The 14,475-nt window shown below is 42.5% G+C and overlaps 1 protein-coding gene across 1 annotated transcript in view; it reads left to right on the forward strand.

Annotated features, from left to right (window-relative positions):
- Window positions 1–14,475, forward strand: part of TEDC1 (tubulin epsilon and delta complex 1) — a 78,949-nt gene that overhangs the window by 40,937 nt on the left and 23,537 nt on the right. The window contains exon 7 of the mRNA XM_086463051.1: window positions 12,709–12,795. Within this exon, the coding sequence (XP_086319177.1) occupies window positions 12,709–12,795 (87 nt within the window). The remainder of the gene's footprint in view (window positions 1–12,708; window positions 12,796–14,475) is intronic.

The following is a 14,475-nucleotide window of genomic DNA, read 5'->3' on the forward strand; positions in this document are numbered from 1 at the left end:
CTTCTTAAGAAAGTGAAAGGCCCTGGCCAGCTGTGCACTGTAGAAGCAAGAGCTATCAAATTGTGCAAGATAACACATATTGGTATTTCTAAGGCAGATTCAAGTCAATTTGGTGTCCTGTGGGGCAGACAGTGGACCAGTTTGGGGTGAGGAATTCCTCTCCTAACTTTTCTGGTCTTCCGTGTTCTGCTGCTGCTGGAGGTTTTACTCCCGCTATGGGAAGCAGTGGGGCTTGGATTCCAGATCCTGTCTGGAAGATGGACAAAGACTATCCAGAGCCAAGCAGCAGCTGGAGGTCAGGGTGGAAGTTTGGGGTTGATAACAGGAGAAGGGATGAATGGATACCCATGGGAGAGTTAATTAAGGGAGGTTGAAGAGGCTAGAAATGTATCCTCATACTGTAGAAAGAAAGAAAGAAGCCTTTTCAGGAGCTAAACTGCTTTAAATCTCAAAGAATGAATATGATCAAAACAATCTCCTCTGTTTCTCCTTCCCTGCAACTGTCTGTGGCATCAGACGGTTTTCTGCTCATCTGATGCCTGCTGTTACCTGCTGGTTCAGTTCTGCCTGCTCTGGGACAGGCACTTTCCACCTCCACAGTCCCTTCAGATCTTGTTGGAGGTTCCCTTTCAAGGCAGTGTGCAGAATCCCATCCCAGAAGGAGGCAGACATGTAATTAAGGAGCTTTGAGAAAGGCAGATAGGGACAGAGAATGTGCCTGTGTTTTATGTATCACTAAAAGAAAATCCTTGTATCCTTGTAGCCAAGTTGGTTAGAGATGGGCTGGATAAGTGAGCAGTAGTGTGAGTGGAAAATTGTTTGGGCCACTGAACTCAAATTGGTGTCTGGTTGTTAATGGTGTCCCTCTGGGATCACCTTTTGGGCCAGTACTGTTTAACATTTTCTTCATGGCTTGAATGATGGGATGGAGCACACCACCAGCAAGCGTGTGGACAAGGCCAAACTGGGCATAGGAGTGAGTACTCTGGAGGGCAGTGCCGCTGTTCAGCAGGACCGAGACAGGCTGGAGAAATGAGCAGAGAGGAGCCTCAGGAGGCTAGTGCGAAGGCCTGCATCTGGGGTGGAATAACCCCTTGCAATGGAACAGGCTGGGAGCTGACAGCTTATACGCGGCTTTGCGAAAAAATACCAAACCAAAACCCACCAACAAACCAAGCCCAATACCTGGGGGTCCAGGTGGACAACAAGTTACCCAGGAGCCAGCAGTGTGGCCAGGTAGCAAAGGCTGGCTGCATCCCAGCTGTGTTAGCAGGAATGCAACTGGCAGGGCAAAGGGAGGGATGCTGTCCCTCTGCCCAGCGCTCGTGAGACTGAGTGTTAGGTGTCCAGTTTGGGCTCCCCAGCACAAGGACAGTGGCATATAGGAGCAAGTCGAGTAAGGCCACTAAAGTGGCTGGGGCTGGAGCACAGACCAGGCTTTTCTCACGAGTTGCACTAGGACAGGAGAAGGGGCAACAGACACAAGTTGGAACATGAGAAGTTCTGGCCAGATATAAGGGGAAGAAATTACCATGAAGGTGGTCAAACTCTGGAGCCAGATCCTGGAGAAGGGGCGACTTCTCTGTTGTTGATGTTCAGGACTTGCTGGACAGAGCCCTGAGCACTTTGCTTTCAGCGGGAGATTGGATTAGAGACCTCCAGAGGTCCCTTCCCACCTACGTGGTTCTGCTTGGCAGCTGATGGTGTTAGCATGAGACCAGCTTCTTCAGCTGGCAAGCACCAGCTTGTCACCCAGACATGAATCACTTAGTTGTTGAACTCTGTACCAGATTTCACTTTCCCAGTGCCCCTCCTTGGGAAGGATGCTTTATTTTTTTTATTACTCCAGACAGTTTTAGTGCTAAAATATTTCTTTAGATATTTTTTAAGCAAGGTGGCCTCTTGCTGCAATTAGCGTCCCATTGGAAGAACTGGCAGCATTATAAAGCAATGCTAAAGCAAATCATTCTACCTCATGGCATTATTACCTTGATCTGAAAATTTCCCCAGGCTGCAATTTGTCACTAATATTGCCTTCAGCTAAACTTACCTATAAAAAAAAAAAAAAAAAAAGGGAGTTAATAGAGCTGCAGTTCTGGAGTTGCCATCACTATTTTTTGGGGATGAGTTATTACTTAGTACATTTTATTGACCAAGCACGTAGAGTTCTTGGTCCTTGAAAAATGATGTGGTGGTTCATCATGGACTCCATAAATTGTTGGAGTACGTAGGAGCGATATCTTAGTCTCCTGCACCATAAGAACGGAAGGTATCTCTGAAACACAGTAGATACGTACTGCACTGAAGTGCGACCTGCATTGTGTGTCTTCACTGATACGAACACTTGGTTGTGATTGAAAGTGACAGAAAAACTGATAGGATGATACTGAGTTTCGTGGCTGCTTTTGTGCTTTTGCTTGTTTTATGCCGTACTTAACATAATTTGAATGCTGTGACAGTGACAATGACAGTGATACACTATAATGTAATTCCACCTGAGACAATGCAGCTGGAATTAATAAGCTGGAGAGACAAGGCTGAGGTGCTTTGTCATCAGTTGACATTGGATAATTTCTTTTTTTTGGTGGAAGTGCTAACAAACCCAGTGGTGGGAGCAAGCTGCCCCTGCTCAGGTGATGCTTTGGGCCAGCACAGGGAGGCCAGGCAGGTTCTGTGGTCTCGTACAGTGCTATGGAAAAGGTTGTACTAGCGTCATATCTGGTGTCTGTAAGCTGAATGATGAAATTCCCATTATTGGTTAGGTCAGCTGAGGCTGGTGTGCAGGGGCATGTTGGTGTGAGAGGTGTGTCTTGTCTGTACATTCATATCAAAATACCCTGGTCATGCTGCCTCTTAACCTTCCTTGGTAGGAGACTTTGGAGTGAGAGTTGCTTACTTGTTGCCATTCTTTGGTGATGGAGTCTGAAAAGGTCTCGTTGGTCCAGCCTAGTGGATCTTAACTGGGAGATTTGGCCCTGAAGGGACAAATTAAATCTCAAGAAAAAGAATGTTAGGGTGAGGAGCTTTGAAGCTCGTAAACCCTGTCCTGAATTATGCCTTGAAGCAAACAGTAGCCACTGGAGAGTGCAGAGCATCTTTGCTTGTGGAGTCTTTACTGCTGTTGTTTTCAGCCAAAAGAGAAATCAGTTATCAGCTTCTAACAGAAAAGGGACATCAGGCTTGTCACTCTTCTCTTGTGCCAAAATATGGCTATTGATGAAGGCTGATCCTGAAGTGCCCCAGAGCTATGATGATCTTATGGTCCCTCACTGGGACCTCTGTTATCCTGCATCCACCGCTGCATCAAAAAGACGCTTAACCCGTCCAGAAAGTCAAGCAAAACAGAACCACTGCATTCTCTAGCCTCATGCTAGTTAAAGAAGCAAATTCCAGTTAAATTCATATATTACAATGGCTTTGGTCACAAATGAACTGTTGCTGGAAAGCTGAACGGAACTGAACTCTGGTTTTTAGAGGTGAGAATGCAGTCAGATTGGGAGGAGACTGGTAGAGCTTTTTTTACAGCCTTGTAAAATTAAGCTTTGTGTGCAATTGGCCCATAATGCTAACTCCACTCTACTGGTAGGTATTTTTGGTTTTTTAAATAGCCAAGGAAATAGAGTTATAAAATCAGCTGTTACTCATGCTTTGCAAGTGGTTTCAGATTTGTGGTTCTTTTTAAATATGTTTGTCGCTTAATTTAAAGGACTGTGCTAAGAGACTAGCAAGAGTAAGAGAAATGAATTGACATAAGGGAGACTGTAGCAGACTTTAAATTAGTAGTTTCTGTAGTCAATAATGCATATTTTTAAATGTGTGAAAATAACCTGCATGCACGATGGGCTATGATGGCTTGTCAAAGAACAGCTAGGCTGGGAGAAACTGTATTCATATCAAGTTGGCAAGCTTAGACTAATCCTCATATCAAATAACTTTTTAAATTCATTGTTTAACTGTGATATATCTGTGATAATTCTGTGTGCTGTTGCGTCTCCAATGGTGAAAGCCATTTTTCTTTATGTTTCTTTTTCTGTCTTTGGGTGAGAGCTAAATTTTATTTAACATTTATATTTCTTAGTGCTTAGAGGTTGGGTTTCTGTTGCTGTGGATACTGTACAAGCCAGTCCTCATCATGATGTCCATCTGATGGTGCCCTGGGAGTGCAGGTGATACCATGCAGCTCCGTCCCTGACGAGCTGTCCCTTGAAGCAGAACTGGGGAAGCCTTGGATGTCACTGCTCACCCAGCCCTAGGTTGAAGACCACATGGTCCTTACAGGCCAGTAGGCAAAGAAGGTGACAGGGAGCTTACAGGCATCTGTGGGGAGGTCTGTGCCAGGAAGGCACTTCAGTTGTGCCTCTGAGCCCCTGTTCTGGCCGGAAGCAGACAGGGAGGGAAAAGGAGGCTTGGGAGCCTTAATGTAGCCTTTGGGACTGGCAGCCCGTGGTATACTTAGCTGAGAATAGATGAACTGATACAGCAAAGTCCCCACAGGAGTTTAAGACATCACTTGTGCACAACTTGGGCTACAGAGCCCTTTATTTTGAAGAGAAAATACTAAAGCTTAAGGGCTCAAAACAGCCAGCCAATTCAGGCTGATTTAAAAAAAAAAACAAAAACAAAAAACCATTTCTTTGGCTTTGGGTAAGGATAGTTTTTGTTTATTCACTGCCAAATGCAGGAGAAGGATGTCAAGGAAGGACACAGTAGGTGGATATAATAAGCTGGTGGCAAGGCTGTGTGGGATAATAATGAGGGGGGGTAAAACCTAAAGGTTAGTTTCCCTGTTGAAGTTAGCAGTCATAACACACACACACAAAGGAAAGGAAATGCTCCTCCTATGACTAGCACTTCTTCATGGTGTAGTAACATCCAGTGTGGAAACATACAGAAACCAGGTTGTTGGTACTGTTCAGAAGTGTAGCATCAATTCTGAATTCAGATGAATTTAAAAAGCAAAATAGAAATTGTTTGTTTCTGTTGATTTCTATGTGTGTTTTTGTGGTCTGTTAAAAATATAGGAAAATGGGCAGGTATATAGGGGGAAAAAAAAAAGAAAAAACTGAGTATGGGTAACGCTTTGTTCTGTGTACAGAAACAATCTGAATAAAAGTGGATTAATAATGGTGGTCTTTTGACATCAGCTACATGGGGGTTCTGGTTGGCAGTACCATATGAACAGCTGTCAGGCAGTACTGTGATACAATTTTGTGCTTTCTTTGAAAGCCTCTGGCTGAGATTTCTCTAAAGTAAATTGTGATTTTTGGTACCTACTGGATATGCTTGAAGTGAGCGTATATTCAGGTAAATGTACTTAGTACTGGCTGAAAATTTGGGTCTTCAGGTATGCCAAGTTAGGCACCCAAAATCATTGGTACTATTGGGGAAGAAAACATGTGCCTGTTCCATTCTCATACATCTTGATCTTGGCTTGATGTTAAAGTATAAAACTTGCACTTTGGTCTTATTACTGATCTTTTTTCCCTGTTTTAATATGTGCTACTTCCACAGGGAAAAATGCAAAGTGGTCCATTCATTGACCTGTTCCTCTGCAAATGAATGTCATTGTTAGTATATTCCAGTTGATTGCCTATCAATGTGAAAGCTGTAGTACAATTTTTAGTGCCAAATGCCTCATTTTGTTTGCTTTAAATTCCATTTTCTTTCAGTTTCATTTTAAACAGCTGTTTTCTAAATCCCTCCACAAATAGCAATTATGTATTATAATGATGATGTTTGTCACTTAAGTTCTTAACTAGTGGTTTGATTCCCTGCTCTCAGCAATGTAAAACTGAGATAGCTCAATTGAAGTTTGAGTTGTGGTGGTCTGAAACTGGTGTTGGCAGGTAGAAAAGTCACATATTTTGTTTTAGGTGTTGGAGGTGTTGCACACATCCAAGCATGTGGAATCACACTCCTCCACCCACAGCTGCTGTGTTTTTTATTTTGTCTTCTGCAAAAGATCAGAGTCCTGTTTTTCTTTACAGTCTGCACCACAGAAAAGCCCCCAACATTACAGTTCCAAAAGAGATGATGCTCAGCAGACACAGGAATATCTGCTTCTGGCGCCACAGAGGGCCTTTCCCCATTCCTGCTAGTGTTTTGGTCAAGGTCCCTATAGGATCCATAGCTGATGGTGGGAGAAGTTGTCATCCACTTGTGTCATCCAGGAGCCTTTCTGATCCACCTGCCTTGTGATGGCTCGGCTGCAGTGTTTCTTCTGCTCTATCTCAACCCTCAGTGATATTTCAAAGGCAGAGAAATTACTTGATTAGATCTTTATTTGCCTTGTGCTTATTGGTCTGTTGGTTTTTGCTCTTCAGATGCTTGTACTTCACACTAATCTACCACTACTGACTGTATGCTGGGCTGCATTAAGACAAGTGAGGCCAGTAGGTCTAAGGAGGGGATTCTCCCCCTCTACTCTGCTCTGGTGAGACCCCACCTGCAGTGCTGTGTCCAGCTCTGGGGCCCCCAGCTCAAGAAAGACATGGACCTGCTTGAGTGGGTCCAGAGGAGGCCACGAAGATGATCAGGGGGCTGGAGCACCTCTGCTATGAGGACAGGCTGGGAGAGTTGGGGTTGTTCAGACTGGAGAAGAGAAGGCTCCAGGGAGACCTTATAGCGGCCTTTACTTCAAGGGGACCTATAAGAAAGATGAGGGCAATCTTTTTGGCAGGATCTGTGGTATAGGACAAGGAGTAATGGTTTTAAACTAAAGGAGGGTAGATTTAGACTGGATATAAGGAAGACATTTTTGATGATGAGGGTGGTGAAACACTGGCACAGGCTGCCCAGAGAGGTGGTAAAGCTCCATCCCTGGAGACACTCAAGGTCAGGTTGGACGGGGCTCTGAGCAACCTGATCCAGCTAAAGGTGTCCCTGCTCACTGCAGGGGGGTTGGACTAGATGGCCTTTAAAGGGCCCTTCCAACCCAAACTATTCTGTGATTCTATGATTCTATTCCAGTGTGACTTTCCAGTTTTCAGGCCTGTTTGTTTTTGCTTCAGCCTTCAAGGAATATATGGGAAGCTCTTAAACCAGCTTTGCTTTTCAAGAAATCACAATGTGGAACTGAATCTTCAAGCACTGAGAGTGTCCACCTACAATGTTGCTTTTCTTGTCCCAGCCGTAGACATGTATGATACCAAGATTTTCTCTGGTTTTTGGTGAAGGAGTCTCAAAACTTAGCCCTGCTAAAGTGCAGTTTGGGCAGTATGTGCCATTTTAAACCAAATGTCATCCACCTGACAGCCTGCCTGCCAGGAGGCTCTCATTTGTCAAGGTTTGCTGCGTTTTTCTGTTAAGGGAGTTTTGTATTGTAGCAGAGATGAAGCTGTGCTGTAATTTATTTCATCTGATGCTTGGTCAGGTCTCTAAAACCTTAATCCTAGTTATGGTCTACTTCTGGTAATGTACATTGTTCAACTTTTTAATGAATGCTTACACCTTTCTTTGCATTTTTTGGAAGGAAATTCTCCACTTATCTTCTCTCCTGCTGTTAGGTATTCAGAACTACTATTCAGATTACCAAAATTCAAGTTGAATAAAGCTATTTCCTGTTAAACAAATAAAAGTAAGATATAGCATATTGATACTTTCCCCATATAAGCTTTCATACTAAGCCGACTTGTCCAACTCTGCCTCAAGCCTTGAGTCATACTTCAAAGATGTTGTCATTTAGAGTGAGGTTTGCAGGGATGTGGAGTCAGTGCAAGTTTTCTGTCTACAGTCATACGTGAGTAGGTGATGAATCAGCAGTCTTTTGTCTTTGAGCCAAGAAACATAATTTATTGCTGAAAACTGTTTTTTGTCTGTCTAACAATAGGATGATTTTCTGAATATTTAGGCAGAGCAATTTTTGATTAAAAATACTTTTGCCAGTGATATGGTAGTTGAATTATGATTTGTGGGCATCAGATATTAAATACTTGTTGCAGGGAGCTCTCTGGAACTGAGCCTATGAAAAGGATGCATTATGCTACAAATTATTAAATATTGATTTCTATAACAGTCTACATGCTTCAATGAATTTAGCAATATGCTATTAAATAACATGAAAAAGATTAATATCTCAACAGAAAAAGTAATTACAAATATGTTTAATGATTTTGGTGTGAGTTAGATTTGTGGATACCAAAGACGTCTCAACTTTGGCCTCTTGTTGAGTATCCAAAACCACCTAGAAGATGTTTTCACCTAGGATTTCTGCAGCTGAAGTTTCCAAAGTTTCTGAGGTCTGTGAGCTGTGTGGGATGCTGGATGTTTGGCTTTGGAGATCACAGCCACATGTCAGAGGAAGCGAGGCATGTTTTTCCACAAAGTTTTCATTCTTCTGCATCACACTCAGGTTTCCTGGCAGCCTGCTCTGAGACAGCTCAGTTAAGCACAGTTTAGCCTCTATAGCAAAGCTGTTGTTTGCAAGTCATTTGCACCAGTGATGGTTTCTTTACAATGGTTTAAAGGAGTTGTTACTGCAAAGTGTTTGCTCTCAGCATTCATTATAGAATTACTTCTCCACAGAGCTTAGCAATTTGAATTTGTCATTACTTTTTCTCTGTCTAAGTATTTTAGAGCAATAACTTCCTTCAGAAGAATGAAGGAAATGGATTTCGTTGTCTTAATTTTGTGTAGAGGAAAAGACAATTTTCATGTATTATCCCTAAGCATCACTTAGATATCCACGTGAGGCACATGTTTGACTTGCTGCTTCACTTTGTTCATGAGACAAAATTAATGCTCTTCTGCAGATGTTAGTCTTTAAATTTCATTAGGAGGCATGACAACATCTGGGTTCTTAGGTCACTGGAAATGAGCTTTAGTTGCAGCTTGCAAATTTGTCTTATATTTAGAGAGGCTTATGTAGCAACAGAAGTGGAACTGCTCATCGCATATAAAGGTGTTTCTGTATGAACTGTTGGTATGAAATGAGTAAGAAAGAGTAAGAAAAGGTACTGTATTGGGGGAAAATGCAGAGATACAATTTGGGCTTTGGTTTGCACAATTGCAAGTACTGCTGAAATACCAGCTCTGGGATGAGTGTGATGAGTGACTTAAGAAAATGTACGCCATTGGGCATACATTGGGGGAAAGAAGCTGCCTGATACAGATAGCTATTCATTTGCTAAGTGCAGGTATGTCCGAGTGAAAGCCTGTCACCCCTGGGTCATGGGGAGACTGTCCTTCTGCCCAAATTCACAGCATGCAAACATACAATCTGTTGTCCCATCCCCGCCTTGAACGTTTATTTGGTTTTATTTTTTTTTGCTAAGGTATCTCAAGGATATTTGTAGTACATTAGTTTTTATTGTGTTCTGCTTTATTCTCCGTGCTGCAATAACGTCAAAGTCTTGCAAGGCCCATATGAAGGATGGCAGAGAATACTGGCATCCAGGAACAGTGCCTTTAGTCCCTCGGGGCAGAAACTCAAATGTTGACTGTTGCAGGCTGCCTAATGCTGTCATGGCGGTATTCCAGCTAGGTTGAAAACTGTCCTCCTAGGATGAGCGGTGTAGTCATCCAGTTACTGATTTATAGCTGAAACAATCTAGCACACAGTTGCTGGACTGGTATTTCTGGGTGTGGTAATACCTTAGTGAAAGGTGAGGATGCCATAAGTAGGTAAGTCAGATGAATGCTTTCAAATGAGCTGTTCAAGTTTTGTGTAACTAATGGAGTAGTTTTAAAAAAAAAGGCAACAGAAACCCCTCAAAATGCAAAAGATCTTGAAAGACTTGAGATTAGGACACTGCTTAGAAAGCTTTGATTGTTGTTAAGGTCAGTTAACTCCAACAGATCATTTACAGGTTTGGTGAAGTTCCAGAGCCATATCCTTTCAGTTGTGGTGTCAAAGCAAGTGACATATGGCTTTTTTTAACATTAAGGAGCTCCTCTGGTGAGACTAAAACTAAAGATGACGATTATGTCTTTACTAGGATTATCTTTTTGGAAGGCTTAAGATGAGAAGCTCCCATTCCAACCTTTAGCCCTCTTTAGCTGTCATGAGACATGTTCATACTGCAATCACAACTGCATTACAAAGCTTCTTTAAAATCAAGTAACTTGGCTGTTGCCTGAATATTTAATTACTTTTTGGCTGGGTTTTATTGCCAGCATCAAATCCCATAATGTAAGCCATTTGTGTGGTAGATATACCTATGAAAAAAGGGAGAAAAGAAAAAAGTAACTTATTCTTCCACTTTTCATATACCAGCTGAGCTTGAAACTAGCAGAGTCATTAAGCACAATGCCAAGTGTCAGTTGTGCGAACAAAAGTGTAATAATTGTATTTTGGATCCAGCAGTGTTTTAGAGCAAACTGCTCATAATTTCCAGCTGTTACTCTTGCAAAGTACATTCCTTTCTTGGATTTCTTTATCTTCAAGTTATACCTGCAGAATCAAATTGCAAAGTCAACTCATGCTTTGCAGTTACTTAAATTATATGTTATATAGTAAGTAACTAAACCCAACAAAGCTAGCAGAAGATAGTTGTGTCTATAGGGTGGGTTTAACTGGTACTGATCTGGTCCATATCATTCTCTTCGAGACCATATACTGTCTGTGTGTCATCTTAAAAAGCTGCCTTGGGCATCAGACTGGTGTTAAAATTGTTCATTTCAAATATATGACCAGTACTGCAATTGTTAAAGTTGGTAAGCATTTATGTACACCTAATTTGTTCTTTACAAGAACATTTGTTTTACTGATATATAAATATTTAGTCTTGGAATGACTCTTAGTGTCCGTGTATGCATTCATGTCTGTTGTGTATATATTTAAGAAAAATTTATAATTCATATAGCTAGAACATAACCTGTCTTCTTCAAGTGCTCTCAGGTAAAGGGAGGGATTCTTATTGCAGCAGATCAGACAATTTATGAAATACATAACATTTTTAGAGGGAGTTCTTCCATGCTATTTCAGAGCACCAGAGATCATCTCAGTTTGAGTGAACTGAATAAAGGAGGAAAGGTTTTGGGGGAGGAGACAGAGAAGACTGGAGATACTGGAGTTCTGAGTTTTCTACAGGTGTGGGAGCAGCATTGGCAGGAGATACGTTGGACTAGTGGAGTTATCTGTGTATCGCAGTTGTGATCATAGAATCACAGAATCATAGAATGGTTTGGGTTGGAAGGGACCCCAAAGATCATCTAGCTCCAACCCCCCTGCCATGGCAGGGACACCTCCCACTAGACTGGGTTGCTCAAGGCTCCATCCAACCTGGTCTTGAACACTTCCAGGGTTGGAGCATCCACAACTTCCTTAGGCAACCTGTTCCAGTGTCTCGCCACCCTCAGGGTGAAGAACTTCTCCCTTATATCTAGTCTAAACCTGCCCTCTCCCAGCTTCCAGCCACTACCCCTGGTCCTGTCACTGCAGGCCCTTGTAAAAAGTCCCTCCCCAGCCTTCTTGTAGGCCCCCTGCAGGTACTTGGAAGGCTGCTATAAGGTCTCCCCGGAGCCTTCTCTTTTCCAGGCTGAACAAGCCCAACTCTTTTGGCCTGTCTTTGTAGGAAAGGTGTTCCAATCCTCTTACCATCTTGGTAGTCCTCCTCTGGACTTGCTCCAGCAGCTCCATGTCTTGTGCTGAGGACCCCAGAGCTAGAAGCAGCACTGCAGGTGGGGTCTCACCAGAGCAGAGTAGAGGGGCAGAATCACCTCCCTCGACCTGCTGGCCACACATCTTTTGATGCAGCCCAGGATACGGGTGGCTTTCTGGGCTGCAAGTGCACACTGTTGGCTCACGTTCGTCGTATCATCCACCAGCACCCCCAAGCCCTTCTCCCCAGGGCTGCTCTCAATCCACTCATCCCCCAGCCTGTATCTGTGCTTGGGATTGCCTTGACCCAGGTGCAGGACCTTTCACTTGGCCTTGTTAAACTCCATGAGGTTGGCCTCGATCCACCTCTCCAGCCTGTCAAGGTCCCTCTAGCGTGTCGACCTCACCACACAACTTCTTACTGAGGGTGTGCTTCATGCCACTGTCCATGCCACCGACAAAGATGTTAAATAGCAGCGATCCCAGTACCGATCCCTGAGGAACACCACTTGTCACTGGTCTCCACTTAGATATCGAGCCATTGATCGCAACTTTTTGAGTGCGACCTTCCCGCCAATTTCTTATCCATGTCTTTCCAATTTGGAGACCAGGATGTCTTGCGGGACAAGTCTTGGCTTTGCACAAGTCCAGATAGATGACATCAGTTGCTTGCATTACTGTTGAATATGAGGAGACCTGGTCAAAGACCAACTGTGTAAGTTTTAGCTGAGAGAAGGTTGTACATGGCCTGGAAGAGAAGGTGTTTAGACCTTACAGCCTTGATAAATGTGAGTGAATGGATAGATGAAAAAAATACTCTTAGAGAAACATGGTAGTCAAGAAGTGTAGAAGATTTGAAGATGGTCATGTATCTAGGCCTTAATATATCAGAATTATGGCTCTTTCATCCCTCAAAACAATATGGAAGCTCACATTTATATACATAAAAGCTGATGGTGTTTGTACAGTGAGGTGAGGAATAAATCAGTGATGCTGGGAAAGTTTTTCACATCACGTTTCCACAGCTGGTTTTACAATGTTCTTGTAAGCCAGTGTTGTCCTGTGTACCACTGACACACTTTTTGTACTTCAGACCAAACACACGTTTCATTTAGTTCACAAGTGACCACTGTTACCTGATTTTCTTTCCTTTGTCTCCTTTACTCTAGCTATTACAGCTTCTGGAATCTGAAACCATGCAACTAGAAGCCTTTCTGGAGTGGAAGCAACTGGAACCAGTTTATTGGCAGTGGATGGTAATGAATCAAACTGATTTTGAAGGGTACAGCTTTCTTGACTCTAACATAGCTGACTGCTTCCAAAGGCCCCTTCCCACAAAAATAAATGCTGCAAACCAACTGTTCAACAGCACTTGAGAAAAAGGAAAAAAGCCTTTGGTAAAGTAAGGAAAGTTTTCTTAGTTCTCCTTCATCCCTCCGTTTTCTTCAGTAAGGCTCACCCAGCTAAGTTGAAGAATTGCAGGGCAGAGTGGCAGAATTTCATATAGTTAACACAAATGAAAACGTCTGATCTTCATCTCTTTTAATGTTTTTTTAAATACAGCAATTGTACATTTTCTTAAAATTAAATGGCTTTTCAGAAGAGGGTCTCAAGCTTTATTGCAGACTTGAGAACAACTAAATTTGCAAGCAGCTGATATTGAAAACAACTTCATTTTCCCCAGCCAAATAGTGTGTTGAAATTGCCGATTTCCCCTTGAACTGTGTTGAATGATCATAAGAAAATCAATAAACCTTTCTCTCTGTATCTTATCATTTTTCAAGTGAGTGTAAACGGTACCATCCATTTCACTTCCCTGTACAACTTTTGCCCATTCACAGTTGCAGAAAAGAATAGTTTTGAGGACCACGTTACCCATATGAATTTACAAAATTTTCAGAATCAGTAAGCTGACTGTTAATTGCCCATATGCCTTGTTCTATGCTAAAAGCAAGGCAAAGGAGTGTAAAACTAGCTCACCTGTCTTGAAGAGTACTTCCAATGCAGAGCCATTCAAATTGCTGTTAGTTCTATGATGGTTTTTGCTTTACATGTCTACCATCTTATGGTTAGTTGGAAAGCATCAACACCAGCATAAGCCTGGCTCCAAACAGGCAAAATATAAGTGCAGGTGTTTATGGCATTTCAGTGTATCCACCAAAACATTTGCATCTGACATGTTGAACAGTGTGGGGAGTATTGTGAGTGTTAATGTTCCTCCTGGAGTGAAGTCCTAAATAAATACTTGCAAAATACCCTGACCAGCACATCTTTTTAAATCGTTCAATAGGCTGGATGGTGAATTTGCCTTTTTCTTTCGTTTCGCTGATGATGGTTGTTCCCGGATGCTGTAGGATGTATGGGAACGAGATGTGCTTTGAGGATACAGTAGTTTTCTCTTTCCACTTAACCTATGCTTTGCATTGCTGCTCTGATGGACGAGGTGATTCTTGCATAGCTACTGCCAGGTCTTCCTAATGGTTGTGGGCAGGAGTACGACGTAACCACAGCAACTGGAGTGACTGCAGTAATGTTACTTTAAAGTTCTGTCATTGAATGAATTTCAGATTAAAAACAAACCAACCAACCAAAACCAAAAAAAAGCTGTGTTTTATTTCCATGCAGTTTGTTAGCCTGTTGGTGTCCAGAACCTATCTGCATTGTCAGGGCATTGTTGAGGTGGGCCTTTCGTCAGCATGAGCTGTTGGCCTCAGCGCTGCTTTGTGCCATTTTACAATGCTGATGCTCGCTGAGAAAGGATGTTTTGTAGGGTGTCTTCTGCCATTCTTAGCTATATTACAAAGTTTTTTCTTGTATGAGCCTAAAAATCTCTTTCTGTGAATTAAGCCAGAGTTTTTAACCTACTTGCAGAGAAGAGGAAGAGGGGAAAAATTTTCAAAATATTCCCATTCTCTTTATAGCAATTTTTTTGTAGA

The sequence above is a fragment of the Leptosomus discolor genome, chromosome 3 (genome assembly GCF_034619465.1).
Source record: "Leptosomus discolor isolate bLepDis1 chromosome 3, bLepDis1.hap2, whole genome shotgun sequence".
NCBI classification, from domain to species: domain Eukaryota; kingdom Metazoa; phylum Chordata; class Aves; order Leptosomiformes; family Leptosomidae; genus Leptosomus; species Leptosomus discolor.